Source organism: Coenobita brevimanus, chromosome 55 (genome assembly GCF_032717465.1).
Source record: "Coenobita brevimanus isolate Jiangsu-jjx chromosome 55, ASM3271746v2, whole genome shotgun sequence".
Classification (NCBI taxonomy): domain Eukaryota; kingdom Metazoa; phylum Arthropoda; class Malacostraca; order Decapoda; family Coenobitidae; genus Coenobita; species Coenobita brevimanus.
Genome location: NC_137008.1, coordinates 57,670,332 through 57,694,189, shown reverse-complemented (window position 1 = coordinate 57,694,189; position 23,858 = coordinate 57,670,332). Strand labels below are relative to the sequence as shown.

Here is a 23,858-nt window from a genome sequence, read left to right as displayed (position 1 = left end):
CACACCTTACCTTAAGCTCATCCCAAAGCGAGAGAGACTTAGTGCAAATAATAGTCTGGCTCATGGGTGCCTTGCGCTGGTTCTGATCTCCCACCCACGTGCAGAGCATCTGCTCCACCTCCTCCATCGCAGGGTGATATGGGAGGCAGATAAGGTTGCAACCTTCCCAGCATCGCCTTAATGGCTTTCTTCTTCTTGATGATGGAAGACAGTTGACTAGGCCAGGTGGAGAGCCAAGGCGATAAAGCACGCACCTTCACCTTTGTCAGGCAGCTTAAGGATGTCCAACTTCACCTCCAGTGACACAGTCTTTCGGACACGTTTTGCGGGAACATCACCAGCACCACCACTAGCAGGAAGCTTGCCACCATGACTAGGCCCTTCACTAGCACCACCACTAGCCCCACCACATGCAGCACCCTTACCAGACATTATCTCACTTATTTGGGTCCCAAAACACACAATATTTCACTCCACACATGATTAGTGTCACTGCTCTACTCACGGTACCGCTTGAACACTGTTACGATGTGCTATGATAGCAACTTGCGTAATGTCGGTGGTGCAATACCATACGTGGTGGGCGTAAGGGAGATCCTCACCCTGAGATGGGCAGTACGAGAAGAGCGATATGGGTGAGTGCGGGGTGAGCGATGAGTATGGGGCCTGCGCAAGCATTTCTGCACATCCTTGGAGGTGGGCGGGCTCAGCTGGCCACAGGAACGTGTGCAATTCAAAATTTCAGCCCGTCGTCTGTGGGTGCGACATCAGAGAGCCCATCATTAAACTGGGGCTCGCCCATCGGGTACCGGGGCCTTGTGCAGTTTGTACCCCCATTGCTAAGCCGAGATATCGCATCTTGGGGTATCGTATATCGGGGCATTACTGTACTTCTTTGATTTTCCCTGCAATGATTGTTGTTTCCAAGGCCGAGAGCCATCTGAGTGTGCTTTGAGCATTACGGAGGTTATTCTTTCGGGCATAGAAGCATACATTCCCTTCTCAAAACCTTTGACTAATGCAAGAAAGCCTTGGTTTAATCACGCTTGTTCTAATGCTGTCCGCAACAAGGAGAGTGCCTTTAAAAGGTACCGGAGCCAACCCACCCCTGAATCACATCTTGTTTATGTTTCTGCCTGTAATCATGCTAAGTCAGTTCTTTGTTCTGCTAAAAATAATTTCATCTGTACAAAATGCTCTCAACTCTCCAACTCGAACTCTTCCTGCTCCTTCTGGCATCTTGCCAAAAACCTTTACCTCATCATCCTTCCCTCCTCTTTTCTACTCTGATGGCTCTGTAGCTATCTCTTCTACTGATAAAGCACATCTCTTTGCTCAATACCACCTTAGATGATACCGGTGTTGTTCCTCCATCACTTCCCCCCTCTGACTTCCTCATGGCTGACGTTAAAATTTCTTCAACTGATGTATTTTCTGCCATAATTGGCCTTAATACTGCACTAACAAGGCATATGGGCCTGATGGAGTCCCTCTTGTTGTCCTCAAGAACTGTGTTTCTGTGCTTACACCCTGCCAGGTAAACTCTTTCGCCTTTGTCTTTCAACCCGTACCTTTCCTTCATTCAGCCAGTCCCAAAGAAGGATGACCATTCCCAACCCTCTAACTATCGTCCAATTGCTTTAATGTCCTGCGTCTCAAAAGTTTTTGAGTCAATTCTTAACAGAAAAATTTTAAAGCATCTTTCCTATAACAACCTCCTTTCTGATCGTCAGTATGGGCTCGGTCAGGGATGTTCCACTGGTGATCTTCTCACCTACCTTTCAGATTCCTGGTCATCTTCCTTTCGGGACTTAGATGAAAGCTTTTCCATTGCAATTGACATCTCAAATGCTTTCAATTGAGTTTGGGATAAGTCTTTAATTTCCAAACTGCCCTCTCACAGTTTCTATCCTTCTATCTGTGCCTTCATTTATAGCTTCCTTTCTGGTTGTTCTATAGCCGCCGTTGTAGACGGCCACCATTCTTCTTCTAGACAGTGGTGTTCCTCAGGGCTCTGTCCTATCACCAACTCTCTTCCTTTTATTCATCAGTGACCTTCTAAGCTGTACATCTAACCCTTTCGACTCATACGCTGATGATTCCAGCCTTCACTTTTCCAATCGGTTCCCGCGACTTCCATCTCAGCAGTTACTTCAATAAACAAGGGATGAGGCTATGGCACACATATTGTCTGACTTGGCTCGTATTTCTGACTGGAGTAAAAATAATCTTGTTGTTTTTGATGCAGCAAAAACTCAGTTTTTACACCTATTAACCCAACACAATCTTCCACAGGAGTACCCACTAATGTTTAATAATATCCAGCTGAATCCTGTATCATCCTTGAACATGCTTGGGGTTTCATTCACTCGGGACTTATCTTGGAAAGATCATATTGCACCTTTTGTAAAATCTGCTTCCAAGAGATTGGGTGTGCTAAGCCGATTCCGTACCTTCTTTACCCTGCACAGTTGTTGACTTTATACACAAGTTTTTTTTCGCCCCTGTGTAGAGCACAACACTCATGTGTGGAATCTCAGTAGGGTGAAGTCAAAGGCCTTTCGTCTCTAACTCTCCTCGTCTTACTGGCTTCCTTTAACCTCTGTCTTTTCATCGCACTATTGCATCTTTATATCTTTTCTGTCACTACTTCAATGGTCACTGCTCTTCTGAACTGTCTGCTTGCATCACACCACCTCTACGACGGGTTCGTAGCACCCGTGTAGCAAGAAACTCTCATGCCTTTTCTGTCCATCTCTCTAATGCAAAAAATAACCGTTACTCCCAGTCCTTCATTTATGCAACAGGTCAACTCTGGAACAATCTTCCTCTGTATTTCCTACTTCCTATGATCTCCAGTCTTTCAAATGCAGTGTGTCCAGGCATCTCAAAATGAATGGATCTTGAATTTGGCTCTATTTTGTATTTTTTTTTTTTCTTGGAAGGAATGGTTTTCAGGCTTGCCTTTTGGTTCCTTCTTGCTTGCATTAAAAAAAAAAGCTGTACATTCAACCCTATCCACTCATAATCTGATGACTCCACCCTTCCTTTGCAATTGCTTCCTGCAGTGTCCATCTCAGCAGTTACTCTAACAATCAAGGGATGAGGCCATGGCACACTTAATGTCTGACTTGGCTCATATCTTTGATTGGGGTAAAAATAATCTTGTTGTTTGTATTGCATCAAAAACTCAGTTCTTACATCTATCAGCATGACAAAATCTTCCACAGGAGTACCCTCTAATTTTTAACAATATCCAGCTCAATCCTGCATTATCTTTAAACATACCTGGGATTTCATACTCTCGGGATTTATCTAGGAAAGAAATTATTACCTCTGTTGTTAAATCTGCTTTCAAGAGATTAGGTGTGATAAGCTGACTCTGTGCTTTCTTTAAAACCTGGCACTTTTGTTGACTCTATACACAGGTTCTGTTCGCCCCTGTGTAGAGTACAACTCTCATGCGTGGGGAGGCTCCACACATAAAGCACATCTCAACAAGGTGGAGTGAAAGGCTTGTCGTCTAATTAACTCTTCTCCTCTTATTGGCTCCTTCAGACTGTCTCTTCACTGCACTGTTGCCTCTTAACCTCTTTTCTATCGGTACTTCAATGGTCACTGCTCCTCAGAACTGTCTGCTTGCATCCCGCCACCACTACGGCAGGCGCATAGCATTCATCTAGCATCAAACTGTCATGTCTTTTCTATCTAACTCTTCAATGCTTCAGCGAACCATTACTCCCAGCCCTTTGTTTATGCAACAGGCCAACTCTGGAACTGTCTCCCTCTGTCCATATTTCCTACTGCCTATGATCTTCAGTCTTTCAAAGGCAGTGTGTCAAGGTATCTCGAAATGAGTGGATCTTGAATTTGGCTTTCTGTTACCTTGTTTTTTCTTTTTTCTTGGAGGGAATAATTTTCAGGCTTCTGGCCTTTAGTTCCTTCCTCTTTGCGTAAAGACTCTACATGCTCTTTACATACCACACAACATACTCCACTATGTCACAAGGGTTGACGCCAGCAAGGGCATGTGGCCAGAAAACTTTGCCTCAGTTACCAAGTGGCAGACCTATGGGGAGGCATGGGGCAGGCTCCACCAGCATGGTTTTGGGGACTGGAACGGGCTCGGGCTCGGATCTGTACTAGAGTGTACAGGGCATTGTGGTCCCCAGGCTGCCACTTCCTCCCAACAGGGAGAGACCTGAAACTGGAAGTAGCACCTCATGAGGCTCCCCTATCAATGGGTGTATAATGGCGGGACAGTTACAGTGCCAAGGCATGCTTGGAAGATGTCCCTGTAGCTGTCCTAGCAGGGTGTCCTCAGGCCTTTGTCAGAGCTACTGGCCATGGCTGGTGGGCTATGCATCCCAGGTTCCATGACTAAACTCAGAACTGTGCAGGTTGGCAGGGTCTGTGGTGTCTTCTTCTTTTTTTTTTTTTTCTTTTTTTTTGGCTGACATGACCAAAAATGAAAAGAAGGGGCAAAAGCAAGTCTGAAGAACCTAAATCAGCCAAGGGATTCTGAGTAGCTTCATGGAATGTGGGTGGTTTGAAGGGTAGAGCTGTGGAAGTGGTTGAGGCTATGAGTGGGAGGCAGATTGACGTCGGTTTTATACAGCAAGTTAGATATGCAGGAGGTTCAGCCAGAATGATTGTCATGATGGATTGCAGGTACAAACTATTTCGGCAGGGAAGTGAAGAAAGATATGGTTGTGTACGGGTGTTACTTGAGGAAAAGTGGGTGAATGTGTCATGAATGTAATGAGAGTGAATGAGAGGATTATAGCAGTGAAAACGTTTTTTGGGCAGAATGGTAATTTCATTTATATTATTGTATGCCCTACAGGCTAGCTTAGATAATGTAGAAGGTAGATTTTCGGATGACTTGATACATGTGATAAGTTTCAGGAGGGGACTTAAATGGTCATGTGGGTGAAACAGCTCAAAGATATGAAGGGGTGCAGTCGCCCCAAGAAGTGATGGCAGAGTTTCAGATTGTTTCGGTCACTCTGCACTGATATACATTCAATGAAAACTCAGTGAATATAACGTAAAACTTCTGTGCCTCCATTTCGTCATATAAAATAAAATATATACATCACACTAAGAATTATGTAAAACTAATAACATGAGGTAGTGATATATTAGAAGTTAACACTCAGATACTTCTCCTGATTTGAATGAATGTGTAATGTATTTCTCCGTGTGTGGTGCGTAGTATAAACCTCACAGTCCTTGTGTATTTGCTTCCCAGGATTTCAAATACAGATGCTCTAGTTTCGAAGAGCAGTTAAGTTAAAACTAATGTGACTGCAATACACTACCTTATTTCCAAATGCTATGGTGGTGATACAGCAACAAAAAGGATGCCGCAATAATGAAGTTTTTCTTAGTAATGATATCCTACCATGGCAGCAGCAGCAAGACCATTCTGCCTTTTATTTCTTGTCTTCCCCTCGCTTATAATTATTTGCGACTTTATTCCTAATGCATGCAAAATTATTTCAAGTTGTAAGAAGATATTTGTGGTAGGTGGTGGCGACCATCATCCACTCACTTGATGTAGTGCTGCCTACTTCATCCCTAGCCTTTATCATTCTTTTTCTGTGCCTGCCCTCCTATCTTCCTATCTCTCCCATCTTTCTTGTCACTTCTTATTGATTTTCTTTCCTTTACAGGTGGCTTTACATTGAGTGACAAGCCAAATGGTTTCCTGTAAGCCAAGAAACCATTTATAACGCTGGGTGGTAACCATATAACCAAACCATGCGTGCTCCCTATGTGTCAAAAAGTGGGTTGGTCGAGGGTTAGTGCCCCTCCCCGTAAAACAAATAATGCAGAGTCAAATGGCCACCCCTTGCGGGATTGTGGCATCTGGCAATGGATAGATAGATAGAAGAAGATAGATTTTACCTTTTTCTCATACACTAGGCAGTGAAGAGGACCACAGCATGGGCACATATTTTTGCTCTATCTCTAGTATCCTTTTTAAATAAACTTCTGTATCTTGCTAAACTGAAAATGCTGATATGAAAGTTTTGAACTTAGTTATTATTTTGTTTATGAACATCTGCGTTTTCTTTCTCTTGCCATATGTTTGGACACTGAGGATACTACACTGTAGGCTATGACACAAGGTTGTCATTCTCCTAGGAGCTCCGACTCTCGGCAAATTCCGAGGTTTTCCTTATTTTTCATTCATTGATAGTCCTCTGGCTTATCTTAAAACTTCTAGATAATTTTCTTAATGAAAAACTGGCCAGATGCAGTGCAATAACTGCATGTCTTTAGTAAAAGCGTTTCCTTCCGTGCATGTTGATCGAACCATTTAAAATAGCCTTCTAGCTTACGCTGCATTCCTGCTTTCTGTCGTCATCCATGGAGACAAAAATGGAAATAAATGACTTTAAATTATTCCTTAGTACTGTAACAGAAATTACTTATAAATAATAGTGACTGATTTTAATTAATATTATTAACCCCTTAACCACGGGGCGTCACTTTCGTGACGCTTGGGAGCAAGGGATCATATCGCGGGGCGTCACTTTTGCGATTCTGTGTTATTTTGAATTACTTTCAAGTGGTGGCTTGTATCATCTATCAGTACTGCCAATGTCCAACACTAGTCAGCACTCCTAATCTCATCTGTACTCCCACCCATTGTTGACAATTTAGCCATTTCTTCCCGTTCTTGACTCCCCTCCCTACATCCTCTCCATTACCCTCTCCACTCGCCTGCCCGGCTGTGCTGTGCTAAGTAAATTTTCCCTGGAATTTTCCACTGATTTCATCCATTGAAATAAGCCCTATCCCCTATTCTTATACCAAATGATATATATCAAAAAGAAATAAGGTAAGTGAGAGTGCCATACACCTGGAATTGGCTAATTATCACCTGACAACACCTCATGTGCACTCATTTGCTAATTTTTGCTTTTTATTTCCCCTTGGAATATGGCGTGTAATCTATTCTCGTAATAAAAATATATATAAGAAAGGAAGGGAGAAGCCTAAGTGATATTTACATTCACCTGGATCTACCTAATTACTGCAGGCCACCACACTGTATTCTACACTAAGTAAATCTTCCCTGGAATTTTCCACTGATTTCATCCATTGAGGTAAGCCCTATGCCCTATTCTTATACCAAATAATATATACCAAAAAGAAATAAGGTAAGTGATATTGCCATACACCTGGAATTGGCTAATTATCACCAGACAACACCTCACGTGCACTCGTTCGCTAATTTTCGCTGTTTATTTCTCCTTGACATATGTCGTATAATCTATTCTCGTAATAAAAATATATATAAGGAGGGAAGGGAGAAGCCTATGTGTTATTTACATTCACCTGGAACTACCTAATTTATAATGTATTGTCTAGATTTCCTGCCAATCATTTCATAGCTATATATTAGCAGCTTTCATGAGGCTGACGTTGGCAGTAATGCATTCTCCCTAGGTAGGCCACCCCGGCCCACCAATATCAGTTTACTGTCGTCTTTCAAGGTGAAAGTACGTCGGATTCGCTCCTGCTAACTTCCGCCGCTTTTAGCCCCATGCAAAGGACCCTGTGACCTTTACCCCTACTAAACCTTGTGTGGAAAGAGGTAAAGGGCTGACAATTGATAGAGAGTGACTACGATCTTTCTGGTGAGTAACAAAGTGCAAGTGGAACTGTAAATAATGTGTAAACAGCAAGTGAAAGCAATGAATGTAAATATAAGTGAACAGTGGAAAATAGTTTTATAAGTCACTTCTAGTGACAGTGCATAACACAGTGTAAATAAAACAGAAATGTAAATGTAAATAAAATAGAGCACGGAAATAGAGATGTAAATGAGTAGTATTATATGAATACGAGTATATATACTAGGAGTAATGAAAGTGAAAGTTTCTCTCTAGCATGTATGAATACTATGAGTTATGAGAGTGAAGGTGAAAGTGACATTCACTCTCAACGCTAGTATACAGGACGAGAAAGTGAATGATATGTATTTTACTGAAAGAGAAATTGAATCCCGACAGTGACAATAGGCCTAAACTACTATTACTGAAGGAAACTTATGGATAAAGACTGTAGATATATATAAGTGTTACATAGTAACAGAAATATAAACTGTGAGTGTTTTTATGAATAATAAATGACAGAACACCAGTGGTGAACGATGTCAAGTGGGAAGGTCATACGCCCTCGTAATTTTCATTGCTTTCACAGTGTTTTTTTTTTTTTTTTTTTTTTGAGTATGGATTCCAAACTATTTGAGAATCACAGAATATTGTTTCTAGTGATAATATCAGGCTGTGGTAATCATATTACGGGTTGTCAGGAAGTGTAAAGTGAAGACTTCGTTTCCCAACTTGAGGTCTCCACAAGTCCTACGGTACTCAACGAAGGTTCAACAAACACCCCAGGAGAAAGCTGAAGGTATGTACCATAAGCATATGTGATTTTAATATTCTAGGACTAATAACTGGTTTTTGGCAAATATTTTTAGAGAGTCTGTCGGAGCGCGAATATGCCTGAGGGAGCCGCAAGAAAAAGCAAAACAAGCCCGCGGTTAAGGGGTTAAGATGAGTGGCCAGTCACTTATCCAAGCAGTACAGTACTATGCATACAATGAACCCCAACAATTCCTCATGTTATTCTGTTCCTTATTTTTTCTTGGGGGGAGGAACAATCTTGTAGGCTCCTAACCCATGGTTCCTTCTCCCCTTTAAAAAAAAAAAAAAAAAAAAAAAAAAAAAAAAAAAAAAAAAGGGGGGGGGGCTATCCAGTTAGAGCACTTGACACCACCACAGAAGCATCTATTTTGCTACCAATGAATGCATTAAGTGGTTTTCTGAGATAAGACGAACTAGTTAGCTTTTAAATCAGTGTATGGTGGCACAACAAGTGCAGGGTTGGTAAGTACCCCAGTGTACACACTAAGACAACATACCCGGTACTATACATACTTCTGTAACAATACAGGATGATTCACTACTTTGAGGCTCTAAAATAATGACAGTACAGTTACAATACAGTATATCCAACTCCATACATACCAAAATAATTGCTGTCTGTCATTCATATACTGCATTAGAGAAACTCCCTGATGTTTAATCATAAAGAGACATATTCTGGAAATGAAATGTTGTTCTTCCACCATATACTGCATCAAAGAAGATCCATAATATTTAATCATAAAGAGACATATTCTCGAAATGAAATGTTCTTTCACCATATACTGCATCAGAGAAACTCCCTAATATGCTGGTGCTATGAAGCCCTTCATAAGAAACAGAGGCTTCAGTGTTGCAGCTGTGCAAGGCTTACCTGAAGGAGTGTTAATGCCAACTTACATAAGGATGTAAGACTATAGTGTGGCATGAAAAGTTAAGAGTGAGAACAGTGGAGATGGGACTGCTGAGTAATGTATGTGGAGTACAGAGAGTGGATAGGATATGAAATAATGTGATTCATGAAAGATGCGGAGTGAGGAAGTCTGTTGACATCAGAATCGAAGAGAGTGTGCTGAGATGGTATGGTCATGTGGAGAGAATGAATAAATAGAGTGGTGAAGAAGGTATATCTGAGCGAATCTGAAGGTGGGAGGAGGCGAGGTAAGCCATGGGGAAGGTGGAGGGATATGGTGGATGAGTGTGTGAGGATGAGAGGTATGGAAGTCAGCAAGGCTAGGTGACTGACAAGAGATCGAGCTGGCTGGAAGAAAGTTGCGAGAAGAAGTGCATGATCAGGGATTTTACACCCCTTTTTAACATGACAGCATTCGGACTGACTCTATTGGATACGTTTATGTGAAGTTACAGAATGTGGTGAGAGTTTTTAGTGTATCAGATAGAGCAAGGATTCCATAGGGCTTGAATGATGAGTGAATGGATGCATGGCCCATTGAACTGCACAAATTTGGGCTGTCTGGATCCTGCTACTCCTCACCCTGCCTTAGGGTGGGAAAGGAGGTCCGGATGATGATGATGACAAAGAAAAATGTGCCCTCAAGGTGGAAACAGACATCTGTTCATCCATTCAATCCAGCACTAACCCACTAGTAGCACAAGAGCTTAAGCTAATTTGTTCAGATTTTTCAATCTAATGGCACAGGCAATAGTTTGAAACACCTAAATCTTCATATTTTCAGCTTTATGACTACAACACAACTACAAATTCATCTGAACAGTAACACCACACTTGTGTTTCACTCTGCATATTATACATTACTGTAAAGTGAGTTTAAATTAACAAAACAGATATATTCACATCTGTTCTAACCTTATTCTCATCTCTTCCATCCACCACCTGAAGTTCTCGCAATGGCCAAGAATTTTTCTTCTTGTATGCATCCTTGTCTGTCTTCTTTACCTGTTGGGAGGAATATAATGTTGGTGACAGAGATGCAAGGCAGAAATAAGTGACAGTTGGTCCAACTGTTGTCAAATAGCATATGATTATTAAAAATAATAAATACCTACTCACACACAAATTTTATATGGAATATATATATATATATATATATATGAAAGCAAGTGAGGTTAATGCTGTAAAACAGCTGCAATATACTACATAATTCACACAAACAAACTTTCGTTGCTGGAATTCTATATACTACTACTATCTACTGCCAGACGCCTTAATCCCATCCGAGGTGACCACAAACAAATAACCTCCACATCACCCTGTCCCCCGCCATTTCACTGCCCTGCTCCCAATTCACACACCCCTCTCTCATATACCTCTCCACTCCATTCCTCCACCTCATCCTCGGCCTTCCCCTCCCTCTCTCCTCCTCCACCTCACTCACATACACTCTCCTCATCAGTCTCTCACTCTCCATCCTCTCCACATGGCCAAACCATCTCAATGTGTTTCTCCGAACGCTTCCTATCATATCCACATACACACCACAATGCTCCTTCACCTCTTCATTTGTCAGTCTGTCTCTCCAGGTGACTCCACAGGCTCCTCTCAACTAACTCATTCCTTATTTTAAAAAAGAATTTCTTAAAAAAAAAAAAAACTACCTATATATGTATCTTGCCAGATGCCTTAATCCAGAAACGAACTGCCTCCATGCTGCCCTGTTCCCTGCAATTTCACTACCCTCCCCCCCTCAAGCTCACATACCCCTCTCTCATATGCCTCTCTACTTCATCCCTCTATCTCATCCTCAGCCTCCCCCTCCCACTCACTAACAGACACTCTCCTCGTTACTCTCTCGCTCTACATCCTCTCCACATGGCCAAACCACCTCAATGTACTTCTCCTAATGCTTTCTATCACATCCACATCCACACCACAATGCTCCTTCACTTCCTCATTTGTCAGTCTGTCTCTCCATGTAATTTCACATGCTCCTCTCAAGTAACTCATTTTCACTGCTCTCATTCTTGACTTGTGACCTTCCAACAAGGTCCAAGCTTCACTTCTATACATTAGAGTTGGTATCACTATACTATCATGCAGCATTTTTTTTCTTTTTTTCTTTCCATGCTCACTTTCCATTTCTTATCACTGCTTTCAAAGAACAGCAACCTTTCTTCCTTGTACCCTTTCATGCACTTCATCCTCCAAACTTCCATCCTTACTCATCACACTACCCACATACTTATGTGCACTCACATTTTCCATTTCTTCATCATCCAACCACACTGTACATTCACAGTGAGTTTGTTTCTCTCAAAGACCATAATTAAATGCTTCCCTAAATACACCGTTAGATTCCATTTCTTACACACACTCCCAAACTTATTCACCAGGCACTGCAGTTCCCCTTGTTTTCACTTAACAACACAATACTTTATCATTACGTAAACAACAGTACAGGAAGTTTCCAAACACTGCCCTCTCTCATTAGGGTCACTCCAACATCCACTGCCCTACCTTGTATTTCTTTTACAACTCCATCCAAATACGGACTGAACAACCATGGAGACATTACACATTCCTGTTTCAATCCAACATTCAGATAGAAAAATTCACTCAGTTCACTACCCACACGCACTGCAGCCTTAGCACCCTCATACATACTCTTCACGTCATTCAACAATTTCCCATTTACTCCATAATGCTTAGCATTTTCCACATTCCATAGCTATCCACTCCGCCATATGCTTTCTCCAAATCTATGAGGGCTGCATAAAATGTCTTTCCCTTCTCTAGAAACTTTTCCACTAAACAGCTAAGGATGAATATCTGATCAACACAACCATTTCCCTTCCTAAAGCCTCCCTGTTCAAAGTGTTCTTCTTCAACTAATTCTGTTATTTCCCTAACCTTGTCAATAAGTATCCTACCATATACTTTTCCTATTACACTAAGAACACAAAATGCTCCTATGGTTACCACACACTTCTTTTTCCCCTTTTCGTTTGTACAAGGGAATTATTATACCTGACTTCCAATTGTCTGGGACTCTACCTTCCTCCTAAGCCAAGCTGCACATCTTTCATATCCAATCTACTACTGTCTCTTCCCAACGCTTCAGCATTTCACCACACATTCCATCAATTCCTGGGGCTTTCCCCATTTTGATTTCCTTCACTGTTTCCACTAGTTCCATCCTACTGATCTCTTCCTCCTTTATCACCTCCCTCATTCTCTCAGCTAATTATACTCACATTACAGAACTTTGATTCTCTAAATTTAAGTGTATCTTAAAGTGTTCTCTCCATCTGCTCACTTTTTCTCCCTTCTCCACTATCAATTGACCATTTTCATCTTTCACTCCCCTATCAACTTCTTTATCATCCTGTCTAACTCTACAATCTTCCAGAGCATTTCCTTACATTCCCTCCACTTTACTCAAATTCCTTCCAAATTCTCTTCTTTTTCTTTCTCACTAATCTTATCACCTCTCTCTTCTTTCTCTACATATAACTCTCTTCCATCTGTCAACTTCCTTCATGCCCTTCTTCCCATCCACTTCTTTTGTGCCACAGCCTGTCTCACCTCTTCATTCCACAATGCTGTTCCTTACACCCCTTTTCATCTTCTCTTCACCTCACACACCACCTCACAGGCTGCACAGATTTCTTCTGTGAATATCTTGCACACACCACCTCCCCCATCTGCTCCAAATCATATTTACCAACCCAACTGCTCCTCCACTTCTCTCTCATATTCTGCCTTTCTCCATCTTCTTGCAACCTTTCTACCCTCCTTGTATGGACTACTTCCTCCTGTCCTTCCCTCCTTCTATTCCTCCACTGCACTTGAACCCTGACTTTCATCACCACCAAGTAGTGGTCAGAAAGTCCACTCCCCCAACCTCTGTAAGGTCTTGCATCCATTACTTACCTTCTCATTCTCTCATCCACACACAAGTAATCAATCATTGCCTTCCATTCACTCCATTCACCACCCATCCTTCTCATAACTCACCACGTATACCGGTGGATCATTTTGTGCCTAAAGAGGGTATTGGCTATCACCAATCCCTCCCTGCACAAATGTCCACTAGAGGACTGCCATTATCATCCACTTATGCAGACACACCCCACTCACTAACTACTCCATCTACCTTCTCATTCCCTACTTTTCCATTCATATCTCCAATCAAAAACACTCTCTCATTCCTCTCAAACTTTTCCATTCCACATCTGCCCAGAACTCCTTTCACTCAGCTTGTACGATCTTGCATTGGTACAAAAACACACACACACATACAAAAGCACCCATGTTTGCATATTCACTTTCAATCTCACCCACACAATCCTTGAACCAACTCATACTCTCTTATATTCTCCTTCCACCTCCTGCAAACAACAATGCATACACCCTCTTTAAATAAACAGATATGTAAAGCAGATGGTATGGCAATATTCATAGCACCACATACATACTGAGTAGTTCCTTAACACCTTTGGTCTGGAGCAATTACCTGACACATATAGTCAATAACAGTGCCACTGTGGCATTGGTAACTTTTCCCTCCATTCATTCATTTATAACTCCAATGTGGTGTCACTGAAGGCTAATGTTTACAAGTTACTTCCCTCATAACACTGGAATAAAAATAAAACGAATGTGAGAGCAGAGTACATCTATGTTTTGGAGTTTTACGTAAACATTAACAAAAATAAAAGTAGACTAAAGAACAGCATAATTCTTAAACACCTAGTAAGTACAGGTACTTCGGTCTATATTCAGATACTGTAGGACCACTGTGCACAACACCTTACTCTCATAATGTGTGAATATTTCATACAATAAACTGTATATTAATTTCTCAATAAAAGTGATTTCTATTATTTCTAGTACTTCAAAGTATATTGCACACAAATTGCTTATTAAGTTCCATTCCTTCCCATACAGTGGATCTGCCTGCTTTCCACAATACTATTTAAAAGTACAGTACTGTATTGTAAGGCACTAAAGTAAGTGAAAAAGTTGTGATATTTTGGAATACTCTAGTACTGACTATACCATGCACACTCACCTGATGAATAGTTGCATAGACAGGTTTTTCTTTGTTGATGGTGGCACATAAGAAGCTAGTCTTCTTTTTCTTGCCGTGCTTGGTGACGTAAAGAACTCCGATCAGTCGCTCCTCTGAGGGCTCAAACACATCCCTCTGGAGACTGTGGCGGATTGTGGCCATGGTCCCAAGGGCCTAATCAATGACCTGAAACACAGGAATGTAAGTCTTTGTTATACTGTGTTGCCTTTTTTACATTCTTTTTCATTTCTAACCCCAAGGTAAGTTACCTCGACCCTTTATTTCGCATGGATCTCATTTGCATGAATTCACTTTGTGCAAAATCATAAATATTCATACACAAGGTATACTGGTTTGTACCAGTACCCTGACTCCATCTGCACAGAAATTAACCTTCTTTATGTGGACCAGTGTTGATAAAACTACAGTACACTACTGTGCTAAATGACAGTTCTTCCATTCATTTTCAGGTAATGGAAATAAAGTAAACTCTCAATTATCTGGCATAATTCAACCAAACCCTATGCCAAATAATGGGAAATGCCAGATATTGCATAGTACTTCCCAATGGCTCAACATCTGGCATCAAACCGGATATGGCGTTACAATCCATCACGACCCTCTAGCCTAAAAACTTTCCCATGAGCACAAACTGAAAATTAATCATAAAATACAATAATGATACAACACATAGGGGCATTTGTCTTCTTAGTATAACAGGAAAAGTGTATGGTAGGATACTTATTGACAGAGTTAGGGAAAGAACAGAGAAATTTGTTGGAGAAGAACAGGGAGGCTTTAGGAAGGGAAGAGGCTGTGTAGATCAGATATTCATTCTTAGATCTTTAGTGGAAAAGTTTCTAGAGAAAGGAAAGAAGTTGTATGAGCCTTTCATGGATTTGGAGAAAGCATATGACAGGGTGGATAGACAAGGATTGTGGAAAGTGTTAAGAATATATGGAGTAGATAGGAAGTTGTTGAATGCTGTGAAGAGTATGTTCGATGGTGCGAAGGCTGCAGTGCGTGTGGATGGTGAACTAAGTGAATCATTCTCTTTGAAAGTTGGGTTGAAACAGGGATGTGTCATGTCTCCATGGCTGTTCAATCTGTACATGGATGGGGTAATAAAAGAGGTACAAGGTAGGGTAGTGGATGTTGGAGTGGCCCTGGTGAGAGAGGATAGTGTTTGGAAACTCCCTGTGCTGTTGTTTGCAGATGATACTGTGTTGTTGAGTGAAGACGAAAGAGAGCTGCAAGGCTTGGTGGATGAGTTTGGGAGAGTGTGTAAGAAACGGAATCTAAAGGTGAATGTAGGGAAGAGTAAAGTGATGGTCTTTGAGAGAGGTGAAATCAGTGAATGTACAGCGAGGTTGGATGGTGAGGAATTGGAAAATGTGAGTACGTTTAAGTACTTGGGTAGTGTGATGAGTAGGGATGGAGGTTTGGAGGGTGAAGTGCTTGAAAGGGTACAGCAGGGAAGAAAGGTTGCTGGTTCTTTGAAAGCAGTGATAAGAAACAGGGAAGTGAGCATGGAAGTGAAAAAGTTACTACATGACAGTATTGTGATACCAACTCTAACGTACGGAAGTGAAGCTTGGACGTTCTTGGAAGGATACAAGTCAAGAGTGATAGCAGTGGAAATGAGTTATTTAAGAGGAGCCTGTGGAGTCACATGGAGAGACAGGCTGACAAATGAGGATATAAAGGAGCATTGTGGAGTTGATGTGAATGTGATAGGAAGCGTTATGAGGAACACACTGAGGTGGTTTGGCCATGTGGAGAGGATGGAGAGTGAAAGACTGACGAAGAGAGTGTATGTGAGTGAGGTGGAGGGGGGAAGAGGGAGGGGGAGGCCGAGGATGAGATGGAGGGATGGGGTGGAGAGGTATATGAGAGAGGGGGGTGTGAGTTGGGAGCAGGGCAGTGAAATGGCGGGGGACAGGGCGACTTGGAGGCGATTTGTTTGAGGCCACCCCAAATGGGATTGAGGCGTCTGGCAATAGATAGATAGACAGATAGACAGACATAATACACTACCAGCGGGCTACCATTTATGGGCCGGTTGATCCACCCCAGCGCGGGATATTGCAATGAACTGCCAGTTATGTCCTGTTTTGGCGCCGGAAGCCAAGCCAGCAGCACCAGATATTGCATTGGACCGCATATTGCAACGACAAATAACGGAGTTTACTGTACAGCTTAGGGAAAAGTTCCCCAAACCATGAAATTTGAGAACCCTATCCTTGTCAGTGCTAGTTAAGGGTTGGTTTCCAGAGTCTTGTGCACATTATCGGACACTATAGGAATGGAAAAATACCATCGATTTGCCACTTAATTTCACTTTATTATGTCTACTGAGGACAAATGTCCTTGATCTTGCAGCACTGTACCAATGTTATTCATGCACTTGGGAAAAAAAAAAAAAGTTTCCTTGAGCTAAAATAGGGATTTTGGGGGAAAATTTTTGATTTTATTTTAGTCCATTATATAAAAGTGGTTCTTAAATCTATACGAGATTTCCATTTATTCAGTAGATTATATTGGCTATTTAATTCGACAGGCCACTGTACACAAAAGCTGTATACCATACATACCTTCAGTCCATTTCTATTTTTCTTTTTTTTTCCAGGCTACCCCCTGACGATTTTATTTGGTCTGGGAGAGCCCCCCATAGTAAGAGATAATGGAGGCTATACCTAACCCCTTCAGTTTGAAAATGCTCTTTTATGCCAAATACACTGTCTGGAGGTTGCTAGAATATACCGAACTGTAGTCCTATTTACAGCAGAGGCGTCAAACTGGTGGCCTGCGGGACTCACATGACCCTCGAAGAGGAAAAAAGTGGACAGTGAGGAAAAAAGTGGACAGTGAGGACTTAAGAAAAAATGAGAAATAAACAGAAAATCCCATAAAATTTGTCATATAATTAAGTGAATAAATATTACAGCACTGTTAGGAAATATTTATTGATAATCTGGTGGGCAAAAATACCATCTGAATAATTTATTGGTAAACAAATGTCAGGAAACTTTTATTTAAATATTATCAATAACCTGAAGCAGAAGCCAATGCCACTCTGAGGGTTAGATGGCATACCGAACTTCTCTGAATGTCTGAACAGGCTGCGGCTTTGTCGTATTACAGTATACAGTACATTATACCAGTATTATTTTCATTCAACATGTTTCTAATTTTATATTGCAAATTTTAAATTTGCATGCACTTTACTGTAAAACAGTGTGCAAATATAGTTCACTAATCTGATGGAAATCTGGAAACAGTATTTCCTATTTGGATAAATTTGAAGTGCAAAATGTAAACACACAGGTCTAGTATCCCAGGGACACAAGTACCACAATTTTGGGTGAGTTCATGCTTGCTTAACCAGTATAATCCTATAATTTAACCTTGAGGTAAACCATGTTTATTTTTAAATAATATGCTGAATATCTCACTTCACTATGTACTCCTTTTACATACAGTATCAATGCTGATTTCGATAAGGTTAGACTTGGCCCTCAGAAGATCAAGAGAAATGAAGTATGGCCCATGGGAAGGACTGAGTTTGACACTACTGATTTACAGTAATCCGCAAGAAGAAACAGGATCATCTTATTTTGCAATTTTTTTTTTTTTTATGTTAGCTCTTTACGGGATTCTATGAGTATTTCTGACTACATTTACAATTTCTTTAATTTATTTAGAAGTGGTGACGAATTTGTCAAAATAGAGGAATTAATTCCCCTGACTAGACCTTGACAGATCATGTAGCCTTGCTAGGGGACAGGAGCGTGCTACCTCTCCCAGAAGAGCAGCTACTTCAGCAATCTCAAGTCAAGCGCTCTACCACTAAGCCATCCTGCCCCCCTTATTTTTTGCTGTATTTATTTTTTTTGTTATACTGCTGAATGGAGATCTCACCTCATGATCAAATGAAATTACGGCATATTTTGGGGTCCTTAACAGCACCGACGACAGACAGGCATAAACTTATAGTGCGCAAAGACAGATGGACACCATCTTGGAATGCCATTTCTGAACAAAATTATCCTTATCAGTGCCTGTTTACCCAAACCTATTATAAATTTTTATAATCCCACCTAATGTATTTTCTGCTAACCTAACCACTTATCCTAACCTAGCTTAACCTATCCCTTACATAATCATAATTTCCTTGTTTAATGATGGCTCCTCTTCATACTCAAAAATGCACTTCCATACACCTATAAAAAACTGATTCAACTCAAAAATAGGTAAAAATGTTTGTTAATTTTAAAAAGGTGGTGGCAACCATCATCCATGCACGCTATAATCACCAGGGGGTCTGGGAGGTTTCAAGGTCTCTCCAGTTAGGCTTCCACTGCTATTTAGGGTCTTCAAATTTCGTACATTTGAGTTTGCTTGGTGCACTGATATCATGTCCTGTTGGCAGGATCAGAAGCAACCACACTGTCAGGGGCATTCTTCAATATCGCAAAGTGGGTATAAATTTTATTTTCTCTTCAGTATTTTTTGTTCAAAAATAAAATGGTAATTACTTGTGATGCAACTAGTACTAAAACTATTTCCCTTAAAAATGTGGGTTTATCAGAAAACAGCTTGACTCTCTGCGTAACTGTCATCTTTTTTTACCTTAACTACTTCCCCACTTTATGTAACGGTTCACTAGCCTATGTCAGCTGGAAAGGTCATGCTGGTACCTCAAAACCAAGTACTTTGCAATGGGAAAAAAAAAAAAAAAATCAAATTCAAGCAAATCAAACCGAAAATCATGACCACTAAAGTTTCATGTCCAATACAAGTTGGTGCCGAAAATGAAGGCATATACCTGCAAGAAATTATTTTCTCCTTTTGGTGAATAAAATCTCATACTGGTTGTAAGTTACTTTACTATCCAAAGTCCTTTACTTCTAACCATGTCCATTTCAGTTAAATGATACAGCCTTTACAGCTAGGCTAACTCGTGCTTATGTGGGTGTTATCAGACCATGAAAATACCTGAAAATGAAGTGTAGGGTAAAATCTACAACTGCACTCCCAATGGTACACAATACTGGGACTACATGCCATACTTTCATGATGACCACATTGGTACGGCTATGCAAATCTTTGTGGGTCTCATTAGTAGAAATATCTAAATGTTCTCTGTGCGCTCATAGCCTACTTCACCCTCATTTTATTCAATCGGTAGGTGAAAAAAAAAAAAAAATAGACCACTGAACACCAGGAAAATCTGACATCATACCTTTTATAATCTGTGAAAGCTTTTTTCATTGAAGACCTCCCGGATGTGTTGCACCAGCTGGTCACCGCCTCCCGTGTTGACAGCTGTCTGTCTTCCTTAATGAACCTGAGTGCACCACCGCCTGGTTTAATAATTTACGACATAGTGCACTTTGAATACTGAATTTTTGTCTCTATAAGTTTTACAAATTAATATCACATGATAACAAAAACTGACAAAAACGTAAAACATCTACGATTTTGTACTCTGCCACATAAGGAAGTTACTGATTGAAAACAAACATCCTTAAAAGTATCTCTTGCATGCATACCACTGATCATATTTTGTTTTTTAAAGATTAAATGAAAGCTGACGGTGTCCGTGGATGCTGGCAGGTGTGGGTGTTTATACGTATGGATGAATATGGACAGGTGTGAGTGGGTGTTGACAGATGTGGATGAATATGGACTGGTGAAGGTGCTGATTGGTATGAACTGATGTTGATAGGTGCTGGTGGGTATGGACAGATGAGAGTGAGTGCTAACATGTGGATATGGACAAGTTAAGGTGTGGATAGGTGTGAACAGGTGAGTGAATGCCGACAGGTGTAGACGAATCCTAACAAGCATGGGTGGGTGTGGACAAGAGTGGGTGGATGCTGTCGTCTGTGGGTAAGATGACGGGTGTTGGTGAATGCTCACAGATGTGGATGGGTGTGGGGTAGAGACTCTTGTAGCAAATTTTAAGAGCACTTATTGCTTGCTAGTGTGTAGCGCCTTAAGCATGTGGGCTTGTTACCCGTGTGGCGCTTTAGCGAATGAGACAGTTCGCTACTTTGTATGTTTGATGCTCACAATGGGGATTGTTAGTAAACTGTTTGGGAGAGTGAGGAGATTATTAACAAGTTACCAACATTGTATCAAGCATAATCATAAATAGTTCACAGGGAAGAATTACATAGTATCTGAGGAGGAACAAGGTACATGACTATAATTACTTCGTGGGGGGATAAAGTATTTTTCGGGAGTCAAAGAGTAGTGATAGCACGTGGTGTTCTCTTACCTAACTGTATCATTACATGAATGAGTCAAGCTCGTACTGTCCCGTGTATTAAACCATTTTATCGAACATACCCATGACTTTATGAATAGTTTTGGCGCACACAAGTTCATTCGGTAGTGCATTCCCTATTTGGGAAACAGAATTTCCTTAACGTGTTTGTCACCTCTTTTTATGCAGTTTTTTGCAGTGTCCTCTTGCTGATGCCTCCCCATAGGTTATATAATCTCTTCAACCGCCTGGGTAGTCCCTCAATCTCTTGTATCTCTCCAATCGCCTGGGTACTCCTCTAATATCCCGTATCTCTCCAATCACCTGGGTACCGTACTCCTCTCATATCCTGTATCTCTCCAATCGCCTGGGCAGTCCACTCAGTCTCATGTATCTCTTCTCGAATCGCCAAGGCAGTCCTTCAGTCTTCTTAATCTCTTATCTAATCTCCAGGTAAGCCTTCCAATCTGTCCATCACAAACCACCACCACAGGCATGCAAGTGCTGTCCTGAAGGTGAGACTCGAGGAAAAAGTGTCATCCATGTTCGTGGTATTAGTGTACAAGGACCTAACAGCCCTAACGCCCTATCAACGAAATAAATGGCAACACTCACCACCGGCGATCTTGAGGACGTGTTGGCTGGGGTGCTCCCGCGAAGGGAAGAGAGTATCTGCCAGTTGGCAGCTTACCTAGGAGAAAAGATAAGCCATGAAAAACATAAAAAAAAAAAAAAATCGCAATTCTAATCAAACACACACACACACTAATCATGTGATACTAATCTGCTGAGCTTCTACGATTGAGTAGCAGAAACATTACAGAAAAGGATGGGTGGACAGTATCTATCTAGATTTCAAGAAAGCATTTGACAGAGTACCGCACCAAAGACTTTTTTGGACATTACCATCAAGGAGGAATCTGGGGCAAACTGTACTATTAGATGCAAGATTCTAAGGGAAATGAGAACAGTCCTAAGGGGAAATTACTCATCATGGAGGGAAGTGACTAGCGGAGTTCCAAAGGCCTCAGTGCTGGCACCATTTATGTTTTTAGTGTATGTAAATGACAAAGATGGCAACATTGGAAATGAAAGCTATGTAAATATGTTTGCTGATGACAAAAATACAAAGGAGAAAAATACTAACCCAGACTCTTGTAAAGAGATACAAAAAGAATTAAATAAACTTCATGAATGGAGCAATACATGGCAAATGGACTTCAACGTGGACACGTGTCATGTAATCAAGTTTGGTAAAAGTGAAAAAAGACCTGACTGGGATTATAAGTTAGGAAGTAAAACCCTACACATATAAGAGAGACGGACCTCGGTATGACTATCAATAACAGACTATCTCCGGCTGACCACATCAGTGAAAAGGAACGGAACATGTATACACTGCTTGCAAATATGAGAACAGCATTCACATACATAAATGAAGACATGCTGAGAAAGATAACATCATTCATCAGACCAGCCCTGGAGTATGCATCAGTAGTCTGGAATCCTCATCTCAAAAAACGCATAGGTAAGACTGAAAAAGTTTAAAGGGCCGCTAGAAGATAGGTGCCAAGCTTAAAGGATCTATTAGCTACGAATACTGGAAAAACTGAATCTACATACACTACAGGAGAGAAGGAAAAAAGGGGACATGATTATGCTATATAAATGCATAACAGGGAAGGAGAAAACAGACAAATGAATATATTACCTATGGGGAGGTATCAGCAAGAGGACACTGAAAAAAAAAAAAAAATGCATAAAAAGAGGCGATAAAGACGTAAGGAAATTTAGTTTCCAAAATAGGGTAACTGATCAATGGAATGCACTACCGAATGAAATAGTGTGTGCCAAAACAATTCATAAATTTAAGGATATGGACGATAAAAAATGGTTTAAAAGACAGGACGAGCTTGAGTCATTTCTGTAAAGGTCACACACACACACACACACACACACACACACACACACACACACACACACACACACGGTTGAGCAAAAACGATATATAAGTAATTTCTTATAAAATTTAAGTTTGTAAATACAGCAGAGAGAGAGAGAGAGAGAGAGAGAGAGAGAGAGAGAGAGAGAGAGAGAGAGAGAGAGATTGCATTACACCTATCTGACATTTTTTGCCAAACGACTAATTCAGTGAAATTTTCCATTGGTATTATATAAAATTCTTGAAATTTATCATGATCTTGCGTTAGCTCTTAAACAGCAATGAAATCCCTGTGATCAGAATTTGTTGTGATGTATGGATGTACCCAAAATATCCTTTTTTCTTGCGGTGCATGTACAACAAAACCACGTCCTCATCTGACGAAATTTGGAAGTCACGCAATCTGCCGCACGCAATATGTTTACAACTACTGTAATTGCGTGCGACCGGCTTCATGCAACTGGTCAAGCCTTAGATGCTGCTATAGTCAGATTAGAGGACTGAATAGACTGTAGTCGCGGAGCAGGACTCTGAGGTTGTCATTATCGTACCCTGGCAACCTACCATTCGAGAGTGCGTCCGATTTCGTATCATATTATACACGAATCATATTATATGCACGAATATATTATACACGAATATTATTATACACGAACATATTATACATGAATCATATTATTATGCACGAATATATTATACACGAATATTATTATACACGAACATATTATACACGAATCATATTATTGTGCACGAATATATTATACACGAATATGACACACGAATATAAGTATGCACGAATATATTATACACGAATAATATTACACACGAACATATTATACACGAATCTTATTATTATGCACGGATATATTATCCACGAATATTATTATTCACGAACATATTATACACGAATATTATTATACACGAATATTATTATACACGAACATATTGTACACGAATCATATTGTTGTTCACGAATATATTATACACGAATAATATTCCACACGAACATATTATACACGAATCACATGCGTCTGACATTATACGCGAAATCACGCACTTGAATAGCAGGTTGCCAGGGCACGATAATAACAACCTCAGAGTCGCGCACCGCGGCTATAGTAACCAAGGAGACTCATTTTTAGAGCAGGAATAAAGCTGACTAAATTTCATGGAACCACAACATAATATTCAAGCTGTCAGTG

General features: G+C 40.7%; 1 protein-coding gene across 1 annotated transcript in view; it reads right to left on the bottom strand.

The window, feature by feature from the left end:
• Positions 1-19,921, bottom strand: part of Sec3 (exocyst complex component Sec3) — a 39,834-nt gene extending 19,913 nt beyond the window's left edge. The window contains exons 1-3 of the mRNA XM_080273739.1: positions 19,686-19,921; positions 14,441-14,626; positions 10,276-10,365 (exon numbers count right to left, since the gene is read on the bottom strand). Coding sequence (XP_080129865.1) covers positions 10,276-10,365; positions 14,441-14,602 — 252 coding nt within the window. The 5' untranslated portion in view covers positions 14,603-14,626; positions 19,686-19,921. The remainder of the gene's footprint in view (positions 1-10,275; positions 10,366-14,440; positions 14,627-19,685) is intronic.
• Positions 19,922-23,858: the final 3,937 nt, after the last annotated feature.